The sequence below is a fragment of the Physella acuta genome, unplaced genomic scaffold (genome assembly GCF_028476545.2).
Source record: "Physella acuta isolate Inbredline_101_S28 unplaced genomic scaffold, ASM2847654v3 ptg000225l, whole genome shotgun sequence".
NCBI lineage: Eukaryota > Metazoa > Mollusca > Gastropoda > Physidae > Physella > Physella acuta.
Genome location: NW_026731744.1, coordinates 132,036 through 159,424, shown reverse-complemented (window position 1 = coordinate 159,424; position 27,389 = coordinate 132,036). Strand labels below are relative to the sequence as shown.

Here is a 27,389-nt window from a genome sequence, read left to right as displayed (position 1 = left end):
TCATATGGCAGTCCCGTTAGTGTGGGTGGTGGGGGGGGGGGGGGGGGGGAGGGGGGCGTGCAGATAGGGTGTACTGAATTCGAACTGAGGTCTACATTCCACCCCCCTCCCCCAACTACCGGCTCATTTGTTTGAATCATGTCTTAGAGCCCTTTTCTCATGTCCTCATAATTTACAACGAAATCAACAATTCGTCAATAGACCCCCCCCCCCCCCCCACCCTACACGCCCCGCCCTTCAAACTTGAAATGGTTTACCTGTGGAGAAAGACGTTTGTGAATAGCCAGCACTAGACATGTTGTAACCGGTAGCCGGCTAAGTACTGTTGGGACCAAGAGAATTTGGTTTGTATTCTAACTTTTGCCGGCTAAGTACTATTGGGACCAAGAGAATTTGGTTTGTATTCTAACCACTGCCGGCTAAGTACTATTGGGACCAAGAGAATTTGGTTTGTATTCTAACCACTGCCGGCTAAGTACTATTGGGACCAAGAGAATTTGGTTTGTATTCTAACCACTGCCGGCTAAGTACTAAGAGAATTGGGTTTGTATTCTAACCACCACGTTATGGCTTGTTAGTGTTAACTGCTGTCGTTGGAAGGTATGAGTGTGTCGTGGATATAGGCAGTGTGTTGTGGATATAGGCAGTGTGTTGTGGATATAGGCAGTGTGTCGTGGATATAGGCAGTGTGTCGTGGATATAGGCAGTGTGTCGTGGATATAGGCAGTGTGTTGTGGATATAGGCAGTGTGTTGTGGATATAGGCAGTGTGTCGTGGATATAGGCAGTGTGTCGTGGATATAGGCAGTGTGTTGTGGATATAGGCAGTGTGTCGTGGATATAGGCAGTGTGTCGTGGATATAGGCAGTGTGTCGTGGATATAGGCAGTGTGTTGTGGATATAGGCAGTGTGTCGTGGATATAGGCAGTGTGTCGTGGATATAGGCAGTGTGTCGTGGATATAGGCAGTGTGTCGTGGATATAGGCAGTGTGTTGTGGATATAGGCAGTGTGTTGTGGATATAGGCAGTGTGTTGTGGATATTAGCAGGTATAATGAGTGTGTCAACCAATCCAGTTTTTAGACTGCTGTCTATTGTTGTAACACAAGCTTCAATGACTAACGGAGTTCAATAAGTTTTGTAGACCTCTGCACTTTGATCCACCTAGCGGAATATTCTATTTTTGACCTCTGCACTTTGATCCACCTGGCGGAATATTCTATTTTTGACCTCTGCACTCTGATCCACCTAGCGGAATATCTATTTTTGACCTCTGCACTTTGATCCACCTGGCGGAATATTCTATTTTTGACACCTGCACTTTGATCCAACTATTACCAGCGGAATATTCCATTTTTGACCTTTGCCCTTTGATCCAACTATTACCAGCGGAATACAACGTTCTGCTACCTGTGATATCCTGTGACAGCTGTGTACGGCTAAACGAATTGAATGAGTTCAGTTGGCCACAGGTGCTCGGCGGCAAGTGTTTGACCACAAAAAGCTTCAGCACGTGCCGAGTGTATGTGGACGTTTGAGTGAAGTCGGATTATCAGTGTTGTCGGATTATCGGTGATGTCAGATTATCGGTGATGTCGGATTATCGGTGATATCGGATTATCGTTGTTGTCGGATTATCGGTGTTGTCGGATTATCGGTGATGTCGGATTATCCATGAGGACGGTGTTTCATATCTACCAATGCTCAGACAGATTTTAAGTCGGCCAATAGATGTTCCTGTCCAAGAGTTTTAGACGATTGATTTTAATTCCAATGTGGACAGTGTAGTAAAACTGCTACATTGTAACAATGGATCATTTCAGCTATTACTATCATACACGTTACACATTAAACAATTACTGACTGTTAGATTGTGCTTTCTTCCAGGCATCTCTCCCCCCCCCCCCCCCGAACGAAAAGGAATTTATATAGAAAATATATACTTTAAACAGTTTACAACCTATCCTCCCCCCCCCGGAAAATTTAGTCGTCCCCCCCCCCCCCACCGGAGAAAAAGTCTGGGGAAAAAACATAGTTTAGATGTCTACAAACTTTGTATTACACCAACCTAGTAGCACATCAAACAGTTACAGGCGGTAAAATGGCCTGCCTACAAATATGACATATAAGTGCGTGTGTACTTGAAGACATGGGCGTGTTGGTGCATCACTACTGTAATCTTGTTTGAAGTCACCTAAGTCAACCTAAGATACCTTATCTGGAAGGTTCTAATCTTTTCCTACACACTAACATGCGGGTACTGCTTCCATTTGTTCCAAAGGTCAAGGTCAGAATTCCGTCCAGCAACCGGTCCCACAGCTCACCGGGTCAACAGACAAGATGGAGGCCATCGTAGCCGCTGTCAACATCCGGTTTAACTTGACACCCAGCAACATCGTCAATGGGGGTAATAAATGGTCACCATTTTAATCACCACCTGATCACCACTAACATTTCCAGTCACCACCAACACTATTGTTACTAACTTATCACTACCAACCTTCTAGCCTCCACCAGCACATTCGTCCCACCACCTGATCACCACCAAATTTAGTCACCACCTGGTCACCACTAACATTTCTAGTCACCACCTGGTCACCACCAAATTTAGTCACCACCAAATTTAGTCACCACCTGGTCACCACTAACATTTCTAGTCACCACCTGGTCACCACCAAATTTAGTCACCACCAAATTTAGTCACCACCTGGTCACCACTAACATTTCTAGTCACCACCTGATCACCACCAATATTCTTAACACCACCTAGTCACCACCTAATCTAGTCACCACCTTGCCACCACCACCAAATCTAGTCACCACCTAGTCACCACCTAATCTAGTCACCACCCCTCTCCCCCCAGACCCCCGTGTGTCCGAGTGGTTCCTGATGAACAACCTTGCCAGCGTGCTGACCATTATCCTGCTGTACCTGCTGATGGTCAAGCACGGCCCCGCCTTCATGGAGAAACGTCCGCCCTTCCAGCTCTCCCAGCTCTTGGTCGTCTACAACTTCGCTCTGGTCATCCTCTCCGCTTACATTTTCTTTGAGGTAACTGCTTACATTTTCTATGAGGTGACTGCTTACATTTTCTTTGAGGTAACTGCTTACATTTTATTTGAGGTAACTGCTTACATTTTATTTGAGGTAACTGCTTACATTTTATTTGAGGTAACTGCTTACATTTTCTATGAGGTAACTGCTTACATTTTCTATGAGGTAACTGCTTACATTTTCTATGAGGTAACTGCTTACATTTTCTATGAGGTAACTGCTTACGTTTTCTTGGAGATAACTGCTTACATTTTCTTGGTGGTAACTGCTTACATTTTCTTTGAGGTGATAGCTTACATTTTCTTTGAGGTAACTGCTTACATTTTCTTTGAGGTAACTGCTTACATTTTCTTGGAAGTAACTGCTTACATTTTCTTTGAGGTAACTGCTTACATTTTCTTTGAGGTAACTGCTTACGATTTCTTGGAGGTAACTGCTTACATTTTCTTGGAGGTAACTGCTTACATTTTCTTTGAAGTAACTGCTTACATTTTATTTGAGGTAACTGCTTACATTTTCTTGGAGGTAACTGCTTACATTTTCTTGGCGGTAACTGCTTACATTTTCTTTGAGGTGATAGCTTACATTTTCTTTGACACAGTAGCTTACATTTTCTTTGCGGTAACTGCTTACATTTTATTTGAGGTAACTGCTTACATTTTCTTTGAGGTAACTGTTTACATTTTCTGTGAGGTAACTGCTTACATTTTCTTTGAGGTAACTGCTTACATTTTCTATGAGGTAACTGCTTACATTTTCTTTGAGATAACTGCTTACATTTTCGTTGAGGTAACCGCTTACATTTTCTTTGAGGTAACTGCTTACATTTTTGAGGTACCTGCTTACATTTTCTTTGAGGTAACTGCTTACATTTTCTTTGAGGTAACTGCTTACATTTTCTATGAGGTAACTGCTTACATTTTCTATGAGGTAACTGCTTACATTTTCTATGAGGTAACTGCTTACATTTTCTATGAGGTAACTGCTTACATTTTCTATGAGGTAACTGCTTACGTTTTCTTGGAGATAACTGCTTACATTTTCTTGGTGGTAACTGCTTACATTTTCTTTGAGGTGATAGCTTACATTTTCTTTGAGTTAACTGCTTACATTTTCTTTGAGGTAACTGCTTACATTTTCTTTGAGGTAACTGCTTACATTTTCTTGGAGGTAACTGCTTACATTTTCTTTGAGGTAACTGCTTACATTTTCTTTGAGGTAACTGCTTACGATTTCTTGGAGGTAACTGCTTACATTTTCTTGGAGGTAACTGCTTACATTTTTTGAGGTAACTGCTTACATTTTCTTTGAGGTAACTGCTTACATTTTCTTTGAGGTAACTGTTTACATTTTCTTTGAGGTAACTGCTTACATTTTCTTCGAGTTAATAGCTTACATTTTTTTTGAGGTAACTGCTTACATTTTCTTTGAGGTAACTGCTTACATTTTCTTTGAGGTAACTGCTTATATTTTCTTTGAGGTAACTGCTTACATTTTCTTTGAGGTAACTGCTTACATTTTGTTTGAGGTAACTGCTTACATTTTCTTTGAGGTAATAGCTTACATTTTCTTTGATGTAACTGCTTATTGCCTGATGCAATAGCTTACATAAGCTTGCTGTAACTACTTATGTGTTAACCTGAGACTAGATGAAATAAAAAAAAAAGAGAGTGAAAGTTGAAAACACCAACTTAAAGGGAAGAGCTAACTCCACGTGATACAAATGAGGGTCACATTGTTAGTTCATAGGGTAAAGGTCACCACAACAACGTGACATTTGAAAGTCGTATCCCTTTAGTAAACTTTGGCAGGCAAACTGTACACTAAGACACTTCATTGACCAGATAGCCATGTTAGTACCTTGACTAATACAGGCTAGCCATGATGGTACATTGACCAGCTAGCCATGTTAGTACCTTGACCAATACAGGCAAGCCATGATGGTACCTTGACCAGCTAGTCATGATGGTACCTTGACCAGCTAGTCCCGATTGTACTCTTGATTCTGTGGTTTCATATCGACTATCATTTAAAATAATTGCTAGTGACATGAATGACATGTCAGCTCAACATGTGCTCTACCCCTCCCCTCCCCAGATGTTTGCTGTTGGTGTGATACGAGGCTACAACTTGTTCTGTCAGCCAGTGAACTACGAGAACACGGCCATAGGACTCAGGGTAGGTGTTGTACCAGGGGTGTGTTGTACCGAGTGTGTGATGTACCAGGGGTGTGTTGTACCAGGGGTGTGATGTCTGTTGTACCAGGGGTGTGATGTCTGTTGTACCAGGGGTGTGATGTCTGTTGTACCAGGGGTGTGATGTCTGTTGTACCAGGGGTGTGATGTCTGTTGTACCAGGGGTGTGATGTCTGTTGTACCAGGGGTGTGATGTCTGTTGTACCAGGGGTGTGATGTCTGTTGTACCAGGGGTGTGATGTCTGTTGTACCAGGGCTGTGTTGTACCAGGGGTGTGATGTCTGTTGTACCAGGGGTGTGATGTCTGTTGTACCAGGGGTGTGTTGTACCAGGGGTGTGATGTCTGTTGTACCAGGGGTAAGTTGTACCAGTGGTGTGATGTCTGTTGTACCAGGGCTGTGTTGTACCAGGGGTGTGATGTCTGTTGTACCAGGGGTGTGATGTCTGTTGTACCAGGGATGTGATGTCTGTTGTACCAGGGGTGTGTTGTACCAGGGGTGTGATGTATGTTGTACCAGGGGTGTGATGTATGTTGTATCAGGGGTGTGTTGTCTGTTGTACCAGGGGTGTGTTGTACCAGGGGTGTGATGTATGTTGTACCAGGGGTGTGATGTCTGTTGTACCAGGGGTGTGTTGTACCAGGGGTGTGATGTATGTTGTACCAGGGGTGTGATGTCTGTTGTACCAGGGGTGTGATGTCTGTTGTACCAGGGGTGTGATGTCTGTTGTACCAGGGGTGTGATGTATGTTGTATCAGGGGTGTGTTGTACCAGGGGTGTGATGTACCAGGGGTGTGTTGTCTGGTGTACCAGGGGTGTGTTGTACCAGGGGTGTGATGTCTGTTGTACCAGGGTGTGATGTCTGTTGTACCAGGGGTGTGTTGTCTGTAGTACCAGGAGTGTGATGTCTATTGTACCAGGGGTGTGATGTCTGTTGTACCAGGGGTGTGTTGTCTGTTGTACCAGGGGTGTGATGTACCAGGGGTGTGATGTATGTTGTACCAGGGGTGTGATGTATGTTGTACCAGGGGTGTGTTGTACCAGGGGTGTGATGTCTGTTGTACCAGGGGTGTGATGTCTGTTGTACCAGGGGTGTGTTGTACCAGGGGTGTGATGTCTGTTGTACCAGGGGTGTGATGTCTGTTGTACCAGGGGTGTGATGTCTGTTGTACCAGGGGTGTGTTGTCTGTTGTACCAGGAGTGTGATGACTGTTGTACCAGGGGTCTGATGTCTGTTGTACCAGGGGTGTGATGTCTGTTGCACCAGGGGTGTGATGTATGTTGTACCAGGGGTGTGATGTCTGTTGCACCAGGGGTGTGATGTCTGTTGTACCAGGGGTGTGTTGTACCAGGGGTGTGATGTCTGTTGTACCAGGGGTGTGATGTCTGTTGTACCAGGGGTGTGATGTCTGTTGTACCAGGGGTGTGTTGTCTGTTGTACCAGGAGTGTGATGTCTGTTGTACCAGGGGTCTGATGTCTGTTGTACCAGGGGTGTGATGTCTGTTGCACCAGGGGTGTGATGTCTGTTGTACCAGGGGTGTGTTGTACCAGGTGTGTGATGTCTGTTGTACCAGGGGTGTGATGTCTGTTGTACCAGGGGTGTGATGTATGTTGTACCAGGGGTGTGTTGTACCAGGGGTGTGATGTCTGTTGTACCAGGGGTGTGATGTCTGTTGTACCAGGGGTGTGATGTCTGTTGTACCAGGGGTGTGTTGTACCAGGGGTGTGTTGTCTGTTGTACCAGGGGTGTGTTGTCTGTTGTACCAGGGGTGTGTTGTCTGTTGTACCAGGGGTGTGATGTCTGTTGTACCAGGGGTGTGATGTCTGTTGTACCAGGGGTGTGATGTCTGTTGTACCAGGGGTGTGATGTCTGTTGTACCAGGGGTGTGATGTCTGTTGTACCAGGGGTGTGATGTCTGTTGTACCAGGGCTGTGTTGTACCAGGGGTGTGATGCCTGTTGTACCAGGGGTGTGATGTCTGTTGTACCAGGGGTGTGTTGTACCAGGGGTGTGATGTCTGTTGTACCAGGGGTGTGATGTCTGTTGTACCAGGGATGTGATGTCTGTTGTACCAGGGGTGTGATGTCTGTTGTACCAGGGGTGTGATGTCTGTTGTACCAGGGGTGTGTTGTCTGTTGTACCAGGGGTGTGATGTCTGTTGTACCAGGGGTGTGTTGTCTGTTGTACCAGGGGTGTGTTGTACCAGGGGTGTGTTGTCTGTTGTACGTGCTGTCTGTCTGACCCAATCACGTGCTATCTGACCCAATCACGTGCTGTCTGTCTGACCCAATCACGTGCTGTCTGTCTGACCCAATCACGTGCTATCTGTCTGACCCAATCACGTGCTGTCTGTCTGACCCAATCACGTGCTATCTGTCTGACCCAATCACGTGCTGTCTGACCCAATCACGTGCTGTCTGCCTGACCCAATCACGTGCTGTCTGTCTGACCCAATCACGTGCTATCTGTCTGACCCAATCACGTGCTGTCTGTCTGACCCAATCACGTGCTATCTGTCTGACCCAATCACGTGCTATCTGTCTGACCCAATCAGGTGCTATCTGTCTGACCCAATCACGTGCTATCTGTCTGACCCAATCACGTGCTATCTGTCTGACCCAATCACGTGCTGTCTGACCCAATCACGTGCTGTCTGTCTGACCCAATCACGTGCTATCTGTCTGACCCAATCACGTGCTGTCTGTCTGACCCAATCACGTGCTATCTGTCTGACCCAATCACGTGCTATCTGTCTGACCCAATCACGTGCTGTCTGACCCAATCAAGTGCTATCTGTCTGACCCAATCACGTGCTATCTGTTTGACCCAATCACGTGCTGTCTGTCTGACCCAATCACGTGCTATCTGTCTGACCCAATCACGTGCTATCTGTCTGACCCAATCACGTGCTGTCTGACCCAATCACGTGCTGTCTGACCCAATCACGTGCTGTCTGACCCAATCACGTGCTGTCTGACCCAATCACGTGCTGTCTGTCTGACCCAATCACGTGCTGTCTGTCTGACCCAATCACGTGCTATCTGTCTGACCCAATCACGTGCTATCTGTCTGACCCAATCACGTGCTGTCTGACCCAATCAAGTGCTATCTGTCTGACCCAATCACGTGCTGTCTGTCTGACCCAATCACGTGCTATCTGTCTGACCCAATCACGTGCTGTCTGTCTGACCCAATCACGTGCTATCTGTCTGACCCAATCACGTGCTGTCTGTCTGACCCAATCACGTGCTATCTGTCTGACCCAATCACGTGCTATCTGTCTGACCCAATCACGTGCTATCTGTCTGACCCAATCACGTGCTGTCTGTCTGACCCAATCACGTGCTGTCTGTCTGACCCAATCACGTGCTGTCTGTCTGACCCAATCACGTGCTATCTGTCTGACCCAATCACGTGCTGTCTGTCTGACCCAATCACGTGCTATCTGTCTGACCCAATCACGTGCTGTCTGTCTGACCCAATCACGTGCTATCTGTCTGACCCAATCACGTGCTATCTGTCTGACCCAATCACGTGCTATCTGTCTGACCCAATCACGTGCTATCTGTCTGACCCAATCACGTGCTATCTGTCTGACCCAATCACGTGCTGTCTGACCCAATCACGTGCTGTCTGTCTGACCCAATCACGTGCTATCTGTCTGACCCAATCACGTGCTGTCTGTCTGACCCAATCACGTGCTATCTGTCTGACCCAATCACGTGCTATCTGTCTGACCCAATCAAGTGCTATCTGTCTGACCCAATCACGTGCTGTCTGTCTGACCCAATCACGTGCTGTCTGTCTGACCCAATCACGTGCTGTCTGACCCAATCACGTGCTATCTGTCTGACCCAATCACGTGCTGTCTGTCTGACCCAATCACGTGCTATCTGTCTGACCCAATCAAGTGCTATCTGTCTGACCCAATCACGTGCTATCTGTCTGACCCAATCACGTGCTGTCTGTCTGACCCAATCACGTGCTATCTGTCTGACCCAATCACGTGCTATCTGTCTGACCCAATCACGTGCTGTCTGTCTGACCCAATCACGTGCTATCTGTCTGACCCAATCACGTGCTGTCTGTCTGACCCAATCACGTGCTATCTGTCTGACCCAATCACGTGCTATCTGTCTGACCCAATCACGTGCTGTCTGACCCAATCACGTGCTGTCTGACCCAATCACGTGCTGTCTGACCCAATCACGTGCTGTCTGACCCAATCACGTGCTGTCTGTCTGACCCAATCACGTGCTGTCTGTCTGACCCAATCACGTGCTATCTGTCTGACCCAATCACGTGCTATCTGTCTGACCCAATCACGTGCTGTCTGACCCAATCAAGTGCTATCTGTCTGACCCAATCACGTGCTGTCTGTCTGACCCAATCACGTGCTGTCTGTCTGACCCAATCACGTGCTGTCTGTCTGACCCAATCACGTGCTGTCTGTCTGACCCAATCACGTGCTATCTGTCTGACCCAATCACGTGCTATCTGTCTGACCCAATCACGTGCTATCTGTCTGACCCAATCACGTGCTGTCTGTCTGACCCAATCACGTGCTGTCTGTCTGACCCAATCACGTGCTGTCTGTCTGACCCAATCACGTGCTATCTGTCTGACCCAATCACGTGCTGTCTGTCTGACCCAATCACGTGCTATCTGTCTGACCCAATCACGTGCTGTCTGTCTGACCCAATCACGTGCTATCTGTCTGACCCAATCACGTGCTATCTGTCTGACCCAATCACGTGCTGTCTGTCTGACCCAATCACGTGCTATCTGTCTGACCCAATCACGTGCTATCTGTCTGACCCAATCACGTGCTATCTGTCTGACCCAATCACGTGCTGTCTGTCTGACCCAATCACGTGCTGTCTGACCCAATCACGTGCTATCTGTCTGACCCAATCACGTGCTGTCTGTCTGACCCAATCACGTGCTGTCTGTCTGACCCAATCACGTGCTATCTGTCTGACCCAATCACGTGCTATCTGTCTGACCCAATCACGTGCTATCTGTCTGACCCAATCAAGTGCTATCTGTCTGACCCAATCACGTGCTATCTGTCTGACCCAATCACGTGCTATCTGTCTGACCCAATCACGTGCTATCTGTCTGACCCAATCACGTGCTGTCTGACCCAATCACGTGCTATCTGTCTGACCCAATCACGTGCTATCTGTCTGACCCAATCACGTGCTGTCTGACCCAATCACGTGCTATCTGTCTGACCCAATCACGTGCTGTCTGTCTGACCCAATCACGTGCTGTCTGTCTGACCCAATCACGTGCTATCTGTCTGACCCAATCACGTGCTGTCTGTCTGACCCAATCACGTGCTATCTGTCTGACCCAATCACGTGCTATCTGTCTGACCCAATCACGTGCTATCTGTCTGACCCAATCACGTGCTATCTGTCTGACCCAATCACGTGCTATCTGTCTGACCCAATCACGTGCTATCTGTCTGACCCAATCACGTGCTATCTGTCTGACCCAATCACGTGCTATCTGTCTGACCCAATCACGTGCTATCTGTCTGACCCAATCACGTGCTGTCTGACCCAATCAAGTGCTATCTGTCTGACCCAATCACGTGCTGTCTGTCTGACCCAATCAGGTGCTATCTGTCTGACCCAATCACGTGCTGTCTGACCCAATCACGTGCTATCTGACTGACCCAATCACGTGCTATCTGTCTGACCCAATCACGTGCTATCTGACTGACCCAATCACGTGCTATCTGTCTGACCCAATCACGTGCTATCTGTCTGACCCAATCACGTGCTGTCTGTCTGACCCAATCACGTGCTATCTGTCTGACCCAATCACGTGCTGTCTGACCCAATCACGTGCTGTCTGTCTGACCCAATCACGTGCTGTCTGTCTGACCCAATCAGGTGCTATCTGTCTGACCCAATCACGTGCTGTCTGACCCAATCACGTGCTATCTGACTGACCCAATCACGTGCTATCTGTCTGACCCAATCACGTGCTATCTGACTGACCCAATCACGTGCTATCTGTCTGACCCAATCACGTGCTATCTGTCTGACCCAATCACGTGCTGTCTGTCTGACCCAATCACGTGCTATCTGTCTGACCCAATCACGTGCTGTCTGACCCAATCACGTGCTGTCTGTCTGACCCAATCACGTGCTATCTGTCTGACCCAATCACGTGCTATCTGTCTGACCCAATCACGTGCTATCTGTCTGACCCAATCACGTGCTGTCTGTCTGACCCAATCACGTGCTGTCTGACCCAATCACGTGCTGTCTGTCTGACCCAATCACGTGCTGTCTGTCTGACCCAATCACGTGCTATCTGTCTGACCCAATCACGTGCTGTCTGTCTGACCCAATCACGTGCTGTCTGACCCAATCACGTGCTATCTGTCTGACCCAATCACGTGCTGTCTGACCCAATCACGTGCTATCTGTCTGACCCAATCACGTGCTATCTGTCTGACCCAATCACGTGCTATCTGTCTGACCCAATCACGTGCTGTCTGTCTGACCCAATCACGTGCTATCTGTCTGACCCAATCACGTGCTATCTGTCTGACCCAATCACGTGCTGTCTGTCTGACCCAATCACGTGCTATCTGTCTGACCCAATCACGTGCTGTCTGACCCAATCACGTGCTATCTGTCTGACCCAATCACGTGCTGTCTGACCCAATCACGTGCTATCTGTCTGACCCAATCACGTGCTATCTGTCTGACCCAATCACGTGCTGTCTGTCTGACCCAATCACGTGCTGTCTGTCTGACACAATCACGTGCTGTCTGTCTGACCCAATCAAGTGCTATCTGTCTGTTCCAATCACGTGCTGTCTGTCTGACCCAATCACGTGCTGTCTGACCCAATCACGTGCTGTCTGACCCAATCACGTGCTGTCTGACCCAATCACGTGCTATCTGTCTGACCCAATCACGTGCTGTCTGACCCAATCACGTGCTGTCTGTCTGACCCAATCACGTGCTATCTGTCTGACCCAATCACGTGCTATCTGTCTGACCCAATCACGTGCTGTCTGTCTGACCCAATCACGTGCTATCTGTCTGACCCAATCACGTGCTATCTGTCTGACCCAATCACGTGCTATCTGTCTGACCCAATCACGTGCTGTCTGTCTGACCCAATCACGTGCTGTCTGACCCAATCACGTGCTATCTGTCTGACCCAATCACGTGCTGTCTGTCTGACCCAATCACGTGCTGTCTGTCTGACCCAATCACGTGCTATCTGTCTGACCCAATCACGTGCTGTCTGTCTGACCCAATCACGTGCTATCTGTCTGACCCAATCACGTGCTATCTGTCTGACCCAATCACGTGCTATCTGTCTGACCCAATCACGTGCTATCTGTCTGACCCAATCACGTGCTATCTGTCTGACCCAATCACGTGCTGTCTGACCCAATCACGTGCTATCTGTCTGACCCAATCACGTGCTATCTGTCTGACCCAATCACGTGCTGTCTGACCCAATCACGTGCTATCTGTCTGACCCAATCACGTGCTGTCTGTCTGACCCAATCACGTGCTGTCTGTCTGACCCAATCACGTGCTATCTGTCTGACCCAATCACGTGCTGTCTGTCTGACCCAATCACGTGCTATCTGTCTGACCCAATCACGTGCTATCTGTCTGACCCAATCACGTGCTATCTGTCTGACCCAATCACGTGCTGTCTGTCTGACCCAATCACGTGCTATCTGTCTGACCCAATCACGTGCTATCTGTCTGACCCAATCACGTGCTATCTGTCTGACCCAATCACGTGCTGTCTGACCCAATCAAGTGCTATCTGTCTGACCCAATCACGTGCTGTCTGTCTGACCCAATCAGGTGCTATCTGTCTGACCCAATCACGTGCTGTCTGACCCAATCACGTGCTATCTGACTGACCCAATCACGTGCTATCTGTCTGACCCAATCACGTGCTATCTGACTGACCCAATCACGTGCTATCTGTCTGACCCAATCACGTGCTATCTGTCTGACCCAATCACGTGCTGTCTGTCTGACCCAATCACGTGCTATCTGTCTGACCCAATCACGTGCTGTCTGACCCAATCACGTGCTGTCTGTCTGACCCAATCACGTGCTGTCTGTCTGACCCAATCAGGTGCTATCTGTCTGACCCAATCACGTGCTGTCTGACCCAATCACGTGCTATCTGACTGACCCAATCACGTGCTATCTGTCTGACCCAATCACGTGCTATCTGACTGACCCAATCACGTGCTATCTGTCTGACCCAATCACGTGCTATCTGTCTGACCCAATCACGTGCTGTCTGTCTGACCCAATCACGTGCTATCTGTCTGACCCAATCACGTGCTGTCTGACCCAATCACGTGCTGTCTGTCTGACCCAATCACGTGCTATCTGTCTGACCCAATCACGTGCTGTCTGACCCAATCACGTGCTATCTGACTGACCCAATCACGTGCTATCTGTCTGACCCAATCACGTGCTATCTGTCTGACCCAATCACGTGCTATCTGTCTGACCCAATCACGTGCTGTCTGACCCAATCACGTGCTGTCTGACCCAATCACGTGCTGTCTGACCCAATCACGTGCTGTCTGACCCAATCACGTGCTGTCTGTCTGACCCAATCACGTGCTGTCTGTCTGACCCAATCACGTGCTATCTGTCTGACCCAATCACGTGCTATCTGTCTGACCCAATCACGTGCTGTCTGACCCAATCAAGTGCTATCTGTCTGACCCAATCACGTGCTGTCTGTCTGACCCAATCACGTGCTGTCTGTCTGACCCAATCACGTGCTGTCTGTCTGACCCAATCACGTGCTGTCTGTCTGACCCAATCACGTGCTATCTGTCTGACCCAATCACGTGCTATCTGTCTGACCCAATCACGTGCTATCTGTCTGACCCAATCACGTGCTGTCTGTCTGACCCAATCACGTGCTGTCTGTCTGACCCAATCACGTGCTGTCTGTCTGACCCAATCACGTGCTATCTGTCTGACCCAATCACGTGCTGTCTGTCTGACCCAATCACGTGCTATCTGTCTGACCCAATCACGTGCTGTCTGTCTGACCCAATCACGTGCTATCTGTCTGACCCAATCACGTGCTATCTGTCTGACCCAATCACGTGCTGTCTGTCTGACCCAATCACGTGCTATCTGTCTGACCCAATCACGTGCTATCTGTCTGACCCAATCACGTGCTATCTGTCTGACCCAATCACGTGCTGTCTGTCTGACCCAATCACGTGCTGTCTGACCCAATCACGTGCTATCTGTCTGACCCAATCACGTGCTGTCTGTCTGACCCAATCACGTGCTGTCTGTCTGACCCAATCACGTGCTATCTGTCTGACCCAATCACGTGCTATCTGTCTGACCCAATCACGTGCTATCTGTCTGACCCAATCAAGTGCTATCTGTCTGACCCAATCACGTGCTATCTGTCTGACCCAATCACGTGCTATCTGTCTGACCCAATCACGTGCTATCTGTCTGACCCAATCACGTGCTGTCTGACCCAATCACGTGCTATCTGTCTGACCCAATCACGTGCTATCTGTCTGACCCAATCACGTGCTGTCTGACCCAATCACGTGCTATCTGTCTGACCCAATCACGTGCTGTCTGTCTGACCCAATCACGTGCTGTCTGTCTGACCCAATCACGTGCTATCTGTCTGACCCAATCACGTGCTGTCTGTCTGACCCAATCACGTGCTATCTGTCTGACCCAATCACGTGCTATCTGTCTGACCCAATCACGTGCTATCTGTCTGACCCAATCACGTGCTATCTGTCTGACCCAATCACGTGCTATCTGTCTGACCCAATCACGTGCTATCTGTCTGACCCAATCACGTGCTATCTGTCTGACCCAATCACGTGCTATCTGTCTGACCCAATCACGTGCTATCTGTCTGACCCAATCACGTGCTGTCTGACCCAATCAAGTGCTATCTGTCTGACCCAATCACGTGCTGTCTGTCTGACCCAATCAGGTGCTATCTGTCTGACCCAATCACGTGCTGTCTGACCCAATCACGTGCTATCTGACTGACCCAATCACGTGCTATCTGTCTGACCCAATCACGTGCTATCTGACTGACCCAATCACGTGCTATCTGTCTGACCCAATCACGTGCTATCTGTCTGACCCAATCACGTGCTGTCTGTCTGACCCAATCACGTGCTATCTGTCTGACCCAATCACGTGCTGTCTGACCCAATCACGTGCTGTCTGTCTGACCCAATCACGTGCTGTCTGTCTGACCCAATCAGGTGCTATCTGTCTGACCCAATCACGTGCTGTCTGACCCAATCACGTGCTATCTGACTGACCCAATCACGTGCTATCTGTCTGACCCAATCACGTGCTATCTGACTGACCCAATCACGTGCTATCTGTCTGACCCAATCACGTGCTATCTGTCTGACCCAATCACGTGCTGTCTGTCTGACCCAATCACGTGCTATCTGTCTGACCCAATCACGTGCTGTCTGACCCAATCACGTGCTGTCTGTCTGACCCAATCACGTGCTATCTGTCTGACCCAATCACGTGCTATCTGTCTGACCCAATCACGTGCTATCTGTCTGACCCAATCACGTGCTGTCTGTCTGACCCAATCACGTGCTGTCTGACCCAATCACGTGCTGTCTGTCTGACCCAATCACGTGCTGTCTGTCTGACCCAATCACGTGCTATCTGTCTGACCCAATCACGTGCTGTCTGTCTGACCCAATCACGTGCTGTCTGACCCAATCACGTGCTATCTGTCTGACCCAATCACGTGCTGTCTGACCCAATCACGTGCTATCTGTCTGACCCAATCACGTGCTATCTGTCTGACCCAATCACGTGCTATCTGTCTGACCCAATCACGTGCTGTCTGTCTGACCCAATCACGTGCTATCTGTCTGACCCAATCACGTGCTATCTGTCTGACCCAATCACGTGCTGTCTGTCTGACCCAATCACGTGCTATCTGTCTGACCCAATCACGTGCTGTCTGACCCAATCACGTGCTATCTGTCTGACCCAATCACGTGCTGTCTGACCCAATCACGTGCTATCTGTCTGACCCAATCACGTGCTATCTGTCTGACCCAATCACGTGCTGTCTGTCTGACCCAATCACGCGCTGTCTGTCTGACCCAATCACGTGCTGTCTGTCTGACCCAATCAAGTGCTATCTGTCTGTTCCAATCACGTGCTGTCTGTCTGACCCAATCACGTGCTGTCTGACCCAATCACGTGCTGTCTGACCCAATCACGTGCTGTCTGACCCAATCACGTGCTATCTGTCTGACCCAATCACGTGCTGTCTGACCCAATCACGTGCTGTCTGTCTGACCCAATCACGTGCTATCTGTCTGACCCAATCACGTGCTATCTGTCTGACCCAATCACGTGCTGTCTGTCTGACCCAATCACGTGCTATCTGTCTGACCCAATCACGTGCTATCTGTCTGACCCAATCACGTGCTATCTGTCTGACCCAATCACGTGCTGTCTGTCTGACCCAATCACGTGCTGTCTGACCCAATCACGTGCTATCTGTCTGACCCAATCACGTGCTGTCTGTCTGACCCAATCACGTGCTGTCTGTCTGACCCAATCACGTGCTATCTGTCTGACCCAATCACGTGCTGTCTGTCTGACCCAATCACGTGCTATCTGTCTGACCCAATCACGTGCTATCTGTCTGACCCAATCACGTGCTATCTGTCTGACCCAATCACGTGCTATCTGTCTGACCCAATCACGTGCTATCTGTCTGACCCAATCACGTGCTGTCTGACCCAATCACGTGCTATCTGTCTGACCCAATCACGTGCTATCTGTCTGACCCAATCACGTGCTGTCTGACCCAATCACGTGCTATCTGTCTGACCCAATCACGTGCTGTCTGTCTGACCCAATCACGTGCTGTCTGTCTGACCCAATCACGTGCTATCTGTCTGACCCAATCACGTGCTGTCTGTCTGACCCAATCACGTGCTATCTGTCTGACCCAATCACGTGCTATCTGTCTGACCCAATCACGTGCTATCTGTCTGACCCAATCACGTGCTATCTGTCTGACCCAATCACGTGCTATCTGTCTGACCCAATCACGTGCTATCTGTCTGACCCAATCACGTGCTATCTGTCTGACCCAATCACGTGCTGTCTGACCCAATCAAGTGCTATCTGTCTGACCCAATCACGTGCTGTCTGTCTGACCCAATCAGGTGCTATCTGTCTGACCCAATCACGTGCTGTCTGACCCAATCACGTGCTATCTGACTGACCCAATCACGTGCTATCTGTCTGACCCAATCACGTGCTATCTGACTGACCCAATCACGTGCTATCTGTCTGACCCAATCACGTGCTATCTGTCTGACCCAATCACGTGCTGTCTGTCTGACCCAATCACGTGCTATCTGTCTGACCCAATCACGTGCTGTCTGACCCAATCACGTGCTGTCTGTCTGACCCAATCACGTGCTGTCTGTCTGACCCAATCAGGTGCTATCTGTCTGACCCAATCACGTGCTGTCTGACCCAATCACGTGCTATCTGACTGACCCAATCACGTGCTATCTGTCTGACCCAATCACGTGCTATCTGACTGACCCAATCACGTGCTATCTGTCTGACCCAATCACGTGCTGTCTGACCCAATCACGTGCTGTCTGTCTGACCCAATCACGTGCTATCTGTCTGACCCAATCACGTGCTGTCTGACCCAATCACGTGCTGTCTGTCTGACCTAATCACGTGCTATCTGTCTGACCCAATCACGTGCTGTCTGACCCAATCACGTGCTATCTGACTGACCCAATCACGTGCTATCTGTCTGACCCAATCACGTGCTATCTGTCTGACCCAATCACGTGCTGTCTGTCTGACCCAATCACGTGCTGTCTGACCCAATCACGTGCTGTCTGTCTGACCCAATCACGTGCTGTCTGTCTGACCAAATCACGTGCTGTCTGACCCAATCACGTGCTATCTGTCTGACCCAATCACGTGCTGTCTGACCCAATCACGTGCTATCTGTCTGACCCAATCACGTGCTATCTGTCTGACCCAATCACGTGCTATCTGTCTGACCCAATCACGTGCTGTCTGTCTGACCCAATCACGTGCTATCTGTCTGACCCAATCACGTGCTATCTGTCTGACCCAATCACGTGCTGTCTGTCTGACCCAATCACGTGCTATCTGTCTGACCCAATCACGTGCTGTCTGACCCAATCACGTGCTATCTGTCTGACCCAATCACGTGCTGTCTGACCCAATCACGTGCTATCTGTCTGACCCAATCACGTGCTATCTGTCTGACCCAATCACGTGCTGTCTGTCTGACCCAATCACGTGCTGTCTGACCCAATCACGTGCTATCTGTCTGACCCAATCACGTGCTATCTGTCTGACCCAATCACGTGCTGTCTGACCCAATCACGTGCTATCTGTCTGACCCAATCACGTGCTGTCTGTCTGACCCAATCACGTGCTGTCTGTCTGACCCAATCACGTGCTATCTGTCTGACCCAATCACGTGCTGTCTGTCTGACCCAATCACGTGCTATCTGTCTGACCCAATCACGTGCTATCTGTCTGACCCAATCACGTGCTATCTGTCTGACCCAATCACGTGCTATCTGTCTGACCCAATCACGTGCTATCTGTCTGACCCAATCACGTGCTATCTGTCTGACCCAATCACGTGCTATCTGTCTGACCCAATCACGTGCTGTCTGACCCAATCAAGTGCTATCTGTCTGACCCAATCACGTGCTGTCTGTCTGACCCAATCAGGTGCTATCTGTCTGACCCAATCACGTGCTGTCTGACCCAATCACGTGCTATCTGACTGACCCAATCACGTGCTATCTGTCTGACCCAATCACGTGCTATCTGACTGACCCAATCACGTGCTATCTGTCTGACCCAATCACGTGCTATCTGTCTGACCCAATCACGTGCTGTCTGTCTGACCCAATCACGTGCTATCTGTCTGACCCAATCACGTGCTGTCTGACCCAATCACGTGCTGTCTGTCTGACCCAATCACGTGCTGTCTGTCTGACCCAATCAGGTGCTATCTGTCTGACCCAATCACGTGCTGTCTGACCCAATCACGTGCTATCTGACTGACCCAATCACGTGCTATCTGTCTGACCCAATCACGTGCTATCTGACTGACCCAATCACGTGCTATCTGTCTGACCCAATCACGTGCTATCTGTCTGACCCAATCACGTGCTGTCTGTCTGACCCAATCACGTGCTATCTGTCTGACCCAATCACGTGCTGTCTGACCCAATCACGTGCTGTCTGTCTGACCCAATCACGTGCTATCTGTCTGACCCAATCACGTGCTGTCTGACCCAATCACGTGCTATCTGACTGACCCAATCACGTGCTATCTGTCTGACCCAATCACGTGCTATCTGTCTGACCCAATCACGTGCTGTCTGTCTGACCCAATCACGTGCTGTCTGACCCAATCACGTGCTGTCTGTCTGACCCAATCACGTGCTGTCTGTCTGACCAAATCACGTGCTGTCTGACCCAATCACGTGCTATCTGTCTGACCCAATCACGTGCTGTCTGACCCAATCACGTGCTATCTGTCTGACCCAATCACGTGCTATCTGTCTGACCCAATCACGTGCTATCTGTCTGACCCAATCACGTGCTGTCTGTCTGACCCAATCACGTGCTATCTGTCTGACCCAATCACGTGCTATCTGTCTGACCCAATCACGTGCTGTCTGTCTGACCCAATCACGTGCTATCTGTCTGACCCAATCACGTGCTGTCTGACCCAATCACGTGCTATCTGTCTGACCCAATCACGTGCTGTCTGACCCAATCACGTGCTATCTGTCTGACCCAATCACGTGCTATCTGTCTGACCCAATCACGTGCTGTCTGTCTGACCCAATCACGTGCTGTCTGTCTGACCCAATCAAGTGCTATCTGTCTGTTCCAATCACGTGCTGTCTGTCTGACCCAATCACGTGCTGTCTGACCCAATCACGTGCTGTCTGACCCAATCACGTGCTGTCTGACCCAATCACGTGCTATCTGTCTGACCCAATCACGTGCTGTCTGACCCAATCACGTGCTGTCTGTCTGACCCAATCACGTGCTATCTGTCTGACCCAATCACGTGCTATCTGTCTGACCCAATCACGTGCTGTCTGACCCAATCACGTGCTATCTGTCTGACCCAATCACGTGCTGTCTGACCCAATCACGTGCTATCTGTCTGACCCAATCACGTGCTATCTGTCTGACCCAATCACGTGCTGTCTGTCTGACCCAATCACGTGCTGTCTGTCTGACCCAATCACGTGCTGTCTGTCTGACCCAATCAAGTGCTATCTGTCTGTTCCAATCACGTGCTGTCTGTCTGACCCAATCACGTGCTGTCTGACCCAATCACGTGCTGTCTGACCCAATCACGTGCTGTCTGACCCAATCACGTGCTATCTGTCTGACCCAATCACGTGCTGTCTGACCCAATCACGTGCTGTCTGTCTGACCCAATCACGTGCTATCTGTCTGACCCAATCACGTGCTATCTGTCTGACCCAATCACGTGCTGTCTGACCCAATCACGTGCTATCTGTCTGACCCAATCACGTGCTGTCTGTCTGACCCAATCACGTGCTATCTGTCTGACCCAATCACGTGCTATCTGTCTGACCCAATCACGTGCTGTCTGTCTGACCCAATCACGTGCTGTCTGACCCAATCACGTGCTGTCTGTCTGACCCAATCAAGTGCTATCTGTCTGACCCAATCACGTGCTATCTGTCTGACCCAATCACGTGCTGTCTGACCCAATCACGTGCTGTCTGACCCAATCACGTGCTATCTGTCTGACCCAATCACGTGCTGTCTGACCCAATCACGTGCTATCTGTCTGACCCAATCACGTGCTATCTGTCTGACCCAATCACGTGCTGTCTGACCCAATCACGTGCTGTCTGTCTGACCCAATCACGTGCTATCTGTCTGACCCAATCACGTGCTGTCTGTCTGACCCAATCACGTGCTGTCTGACCCAATCAAGTGCTATCTGTCTGACCCAATCACGTGCTGTCTGTCTGACCCAATCACGTGCTGTCTGACCCAATCACGTGCTATCTGTCTGACCCAATCACGTGCTACCTGTCTGACCCAATCACGTGCTATCTGTCTGACCCAATCACGTGCTATCTGTCTGACCCAATCACGTGCTATCTGTCTGACCCAATCACGTGCTATCTGTCTGACCCAATCACGTGCTATCTGTCTGACCCAATCACGTGCTGTCTGACCCAATCAAGTGCTATCTGTCTGACCCAATCACGTGCTGTCTGTCTGACCCAATCAGGTGCTATCTGTCTGACCCAATCACGTGCTGTCTGACCCAATCACGTGCTATCTGACTGACCCAATCACGTGCTATCTGTCTGACCCAATCACGTGCTATCTGACTGACCCAATCACGTGCTATCTGTCTGACCCAATCACGTGCTATCTGTCTGACCCAATCACGTGCTGTCTGTCTGACCCAATCACGTGCTATCTGTCTGACCCAATCACGTGCTGTCTGACCCAATCACGTGCTGTCTGTCTGACCCAATCACGTGCTGTCTGTCTGACCCAATCAGGTGCTATCTGTCTGACCCAATCACGTGCTGTCTGACCCAATCACGTGCTATCTGACTGACCCAATCACGTGCTATCTGTCTGACCCAATCACGTGCTATCTGACTGACCCAATCACGTGCTATCTGTCTGACCCAATCACGTGCTATCTGTCTGACCCAATCACGTGCTGTCTGTCTGACCCAATCACGTGCTATCTGTCTGACCCAATCACGTGCTGTCTGACCCAATCACGTGCTGTCTGTCTGACCCAATCACGTGCTATCTGTCTGACCCAATCACGTGCTGTCTGACCCAATCACGTGCTATCTGACTGACCCAATCACGTGCTATCTGTCTGACCCAATCACGTGCTATCTGTCTGACCCAATCACGTGCTGTCTGTCTGACCCAATCACGTGCTGTCTGACCCAATCACGTGCTGTCTGTCTGACCCAATCACGTGCTGTCTGTCTGACCAAATCACGTGCTGTCTGACCCAATCACGTGCTATCTGTCTGACCCAATCACGTGCTGTCTGACCCAATCACGTGCTATCTGTCTGACCCAATCACGTGCTATCTGTCTGACCCAATCACGTGCTATCTGTCTGACCCAATCACGTGCTGTCTGTCTGACCCAATCACGTGCTATCTGTCTGACCCAATCACGTGCTATCTGTCTGACCCAATCACGTGCTGTCTGTCTGACCCAATCACGTGCTATCTGTCTGACCCAATCACGTGCTGTCTGACCCAATCACGTGCTATCTGTCTGACCCAATCACGTGCTGTCTGACCCAATCACGTGCTATCTGTCTGACCCAATCACGTGCTATCTGTCTGACCCAATCACGTGCTGTCTGTCTGACCCAATCACGTGCTGTCTGTCTGACCCAATCAAGTGCTATCTGTCTGTTCCAATCACGTGCTGTCTGTCTGACCCAATCACGTGCTGTCTGACCCAATCACGTGCTGTCTGACCCAATCACGTGCTGTCTGACCCAATCACGTGCTATCTGTCTGACCCAATCACGTGCTGTCTGACCCAATCACGTGCTGTCTGTCTGACCCAATCACGTGCTATCTGTCTGACCCAATCACGTGCTATCTGTCTGACCCAATCACGTGCTGTCTGACCCAATCACGTGCTATCTGTCTGACCCAATCACGTGCTGTCTGACCCAATCACGTGCTATCTGTCTGACCCAATCACGTGCTATCTGTCTGACCCAATCACGTGCTGTCTGTCTGACCCAATCACGTGCTGTCTGTCTGACCCAATCACGTGCTGTCTGTCTGACCCAATCAAGTGCTATCTGTCTGTTCCAATCACGTGCTGTCTGTCTGACCCAATCACGTGCTGTCTGACCCAATCACGTGCTGTCTGACCCAATCACGTGCTGTCTGACCCAATCACGTGCTATCTGTCTGACCCAATCACGTGCTGTCTGACCCAATCACGTGCTGTCTGTCTGACCCAATCACGTGCTATCTGTCTGACCCAATCACGTGCTATCTGTCTGACCCAATCACGTGCTGTCTGACCCAATCACGTGCTATCTGTCTGACCCAATCACGTGCTGTCTGTCTGACCCAATCACGTGCTATCTGTCTGACCCAATCACGTGCTATCTGTCTGACCCAATCACGTGCTGTCTGTCTGACCCAATCACGTGCTGTCTGACCCAATCACGTGCTGTCTGTCTGACCCAATCAAGTGCTATCTGTCTGACCCAATCACGTGCTATCTGTCTGACCCAATCACGTGCTGTCTGACCCAATCACGTGCTGTCTGACCCAATCACGTGCTATCTGTCTGACCCAATCACGTGCTGTCTGACCCAATCACGTGCTATCTGTCTGACCCAATCACGTGCTATCTGTCTGACCCAATCACGTGCTGTCTGACCCAATCACGTGCTGTCTGTCTGACCCAATCACGTGCTATCTGTCTGACCCAATCACGTGCTGTCTGTCTGACCCAATCACGTGCTGTCTGACCCAATCAAGTGCTATCTGTCTGACCCAATCACGTGCTGTCTGTCTGACCCAATCACGTGCTGTCTGACCCAATCACGTGCTATCTGTCTGACCCAATCACGTGCTACCTGTCTGACCCAATCACGTGCTATCTGTCTGACCAAATCACGTGCTATCTGTCTGACCCAATCACGTGCTATCTGTCTGACCCAATCACGTGCTATCTGTCTGACCCAATCACGTGCTATCTGACTGACCCAATCACGTGCTATCTGACCCAATCACGTGCTGTCTGACCCAATCACGTGCTATCTGTCTGACCCAATCACGTGCTATCTGTCTGACCCAATCACGTGCTATCTGTCTGACCCAATCACGTGCTGTCCGTCTGACCCAATCACGTGCTATCTGACTGACCCAATCACGTGCTATCTGTCTGACCCAATCACGTGCTATCTGACTGACCCAATCACGTGCTATCTGTCTGACCCAATCACGTGCTATCTGTCTACAGGAGGCCAGCGTGTCCTGGTGGTATTTCATATCAAAGATCGTCGAGTTGCTGGACACGGTGAGTAGCTTCCCTTGTGTGGGTTACACTACACTCTAGAACTGGTTAGAGTGAGACAGCAGACGTTAAAAAGAAACTATTAAACAATTTTCCGCAACTCTTAGTGCCTCTGATTTTTAAATTATTTTATTAGTTACTTCCCCTGTTTAGGTTTTTACAGAATAACATGTAGATTTTAGAAATAGTCAACAAATATTGCTCGCACTGAGAGCTAAGATCCCCAGTCATTAAAGTACCTTGATGAAAGTCTAATGCCGAGCGTCTAATTAGTTTCCCTCCCCTCCCCAGGCGTTCTTCATCCTGCGCAAGAAAAACGGTCAGGTGACGTTTCTCCACGTCTACCATCACAGCACCATGACCGTCCTGTGCTGGTACGCTGCCAAGTACGTCCCTGGGGGCGAAAGTAGGTCTCATTTACACAGCTTTTATACCGCACATTTACATCACCATTTACATGCTCAATTTAGCTCAACATTTAAATCATCATTTACACGACCCATTTACCTAAATTAAACAGGTCATTTACATCATTACATAGCTCATTTACACAACGTATTTACGTCGTCATTTACACTGTCTATTTACACCAGCATGTACACATCTTATTTACAACAGCATCTACGCAGATTTACATCACCCATTTACATGACCCACTTACATTATCATTTACATCAATTATATAGCGCATTTATGTAATTTATATAGCCTAATTACATCATCATTTACATTTTTCTAATTGACCATATATTGGACTCTGGAAGGTAAGATGAAGGGGACATAACCAGGTAGAGAACCTGTGCTATGTTTTATTAAGATCGATTGGACTTGAGAGCAATCAAACTTATTGACAGATTTAACATACATATTGCTGGCATGCATGATTTGAATTGACCTGTAAGGTATGCCACGTATTCCAACATCTGTAAGACGTGGTTTAATTACAGTCTCAGCAAGACTCAACCAGCATGTATGTTGTAGCATTTAAAAACTCCCTCACATTTTGAATAAATTTTTTGTTTCAGAGTTTTATAACAGTGGGCCCAAGATCCATGTTTTTATTCCAGAGTTTTATAACGGCGGGTTCAACAGCCTGATCTATGTTTTTATTCCAGAGTTTTATAACGGCGGGTTCAACAGTCTGATCCAATCCATGTTTTTATTCCAGAGTTTTATAACGGCGGGTTCAACAGTCTGATCCATGTTTTTATTCCAGAGTTTTATAACGGCGGGTTCATGATCCATGTTTTTATTCCAGAGTTTTATAACGGAGGGTTCAACAGTCTGATCCATGTTTTTATTCCAGAGTTTTATAACGGCGGGTTCAACAGTCTGATCCATGTTTTTATTCCAGAGTTTTATAACGGCGGGTTCAACAGTCTGATCCATGTTTTTATTCCAGAGTTTTATAACGGCGGGTTCATGATCCATGTTTTTATTCCAGAGTTTTATAACGGCGGGTTCAACAGTCTGATCCATGTTTTTATTCCAGAGTTTTATAACGGCGGGTTCAACAGTCTGATCCAATCCATGTTTTTATTCCAGAGTTTTATAACGGCGGGTTCAACAGCCTGATCCAATCCATGTTTTTATTCCAGAGTTTTATAATGGCGGGTTCATGATCCATGTTTTTATTCCAGAGTTTTATAACGGCGGGTTCAACAGTCTGATCCAATCCATGTTTTTATTCCAGAGTTTTATAATGGCGGGTTCAAGATCCATGTTTTTATTCCAGAGTTTTATAATGGCGGGTTCAACAGTCTGATCCATGTTTTTATTCCAGAGTTTTATAACGGCGGGTTCAACAGTCTGATCCAATCCATGTTTTTATTCCAGAGTTTTATAACGGCGGGTTCAACAGCCTGATCCAATCCATGTTTTTATTCCAGAGTTTTATAATGGCGGGTTCATGATCCATGTTTTTATTCCAGAGTTTTATAACGGCGGGTTCAACAGTCTGATCCAATCCATGTTTTTATTCCAGAGTTTTATAACGGCCGGTTCAACAGTCTGATCCATGTTTTTATTCCAGAGTTTTATAACGTCGGGTTCAACAGCCTGATTCATGTTTTTATTCCAGAGTTTTATAACGGCGGGTTCAACAGTCTGATCCAATCCATGTTTTTATTCCAGAGTTTTATAACGGCGGGTTCAACAGTCTGATCCATGTTTTTATTCCAGAGTTTTATAATGGCGGGTTCATGATCCATGTTTTTATTCCAGAGTTTTATAACGGCGGGTTCAACAGTCTGATCCATGTTTTTATTCCAGAGTTTTATAACGGCGGGTTCAACAGTCTGATCCATGTTTTTATTCCAGAGTTTTATAACGGCGGGTTCAACAGTCTGATCCATGTTTTTATTCCAGAGTTTTATAACGGCGGGTTCAACAGTCTGATCCAATCCATGTTTTTATTCCAGAGTTTTATAACGGCGGGTTCAACAGTCTGATCCATGTTTTTATTCCAGAGTTTTATAACGGCGGGTTCAACAGTCTGATCCATGTTTTCATTCCAGAGTTTTATAATGGCGGGTTCAACAGTCTGATCCAATCCATGTTTTTATTCCAGAGTTTTATAACGGCGGGTTCAACAGTCTGATCCATGTTTTTATTCCAGAGTTTTATAACGGCGGGTTCAACAGTCTGATCCAATCCATGTTTTTATTCCAGAGTTTTATAACGGCGGGTTCAACAGTCTGATCCAATCCATGTTTTTATTCCAGAGTTTTATAACGGCGGGTTCAACAGTCTGATCCAATCCATGTTTTTATTCCAGAGTTTTATAACGGCGGGTTCAACAGTCTGATCCATGTTTTTATTCCAGAGTTTTATAACGGCGGGTTCAACAGCCTGATCCATGTTTTTATTCCAGAGTTTTATAACGGCGGGTTCAACAGTCTGATCCAATCCATGTTTTTATTCCAGAGTTTTATAAT

The 27,389-nt window shown here is 48.5% G+C and overlaps 1 protein-coding gene across 1 annotated transcript in view; it reads left to right on the top strand.

The window, feature by feature from the left end:
• Positions 1 to 27,389, top strand: part of LOC131937941 (elongation of very long chain fatty acids protein 4) — a 37,777-nt gene that overhangs the window by 2,886 nt on the left and 7,502 nt on the right. Inside the window, exons 2-6 of the mRNA XM_059295727.1 lie at positions 2,280 to 2,405; positions 2,863 to 3,050; positions 5,151 to 5,231; positions 24,400 to 24,456; positions 24,745 to 24,859. Coding sequence (XP_059151710.1) covers positions 2,339 to 2,405; positions 2,863 to 3,050; positions 5,151 to 5,231; positions 24,400 to 24,456; positions 24,745 to 24,859 — 508 coding nt within the window. The 5' untranslated portion in view covers positions 2,280 to 2,338. The remainder of the gene's footprint in view (positions 1 to 2,279; positions 2,406 to 2,862; positions 3,051 to 5,150; positions 5,232 to 24,399; positions 24,457 to 24,744; positions 24,860 to 27,389) is intronic.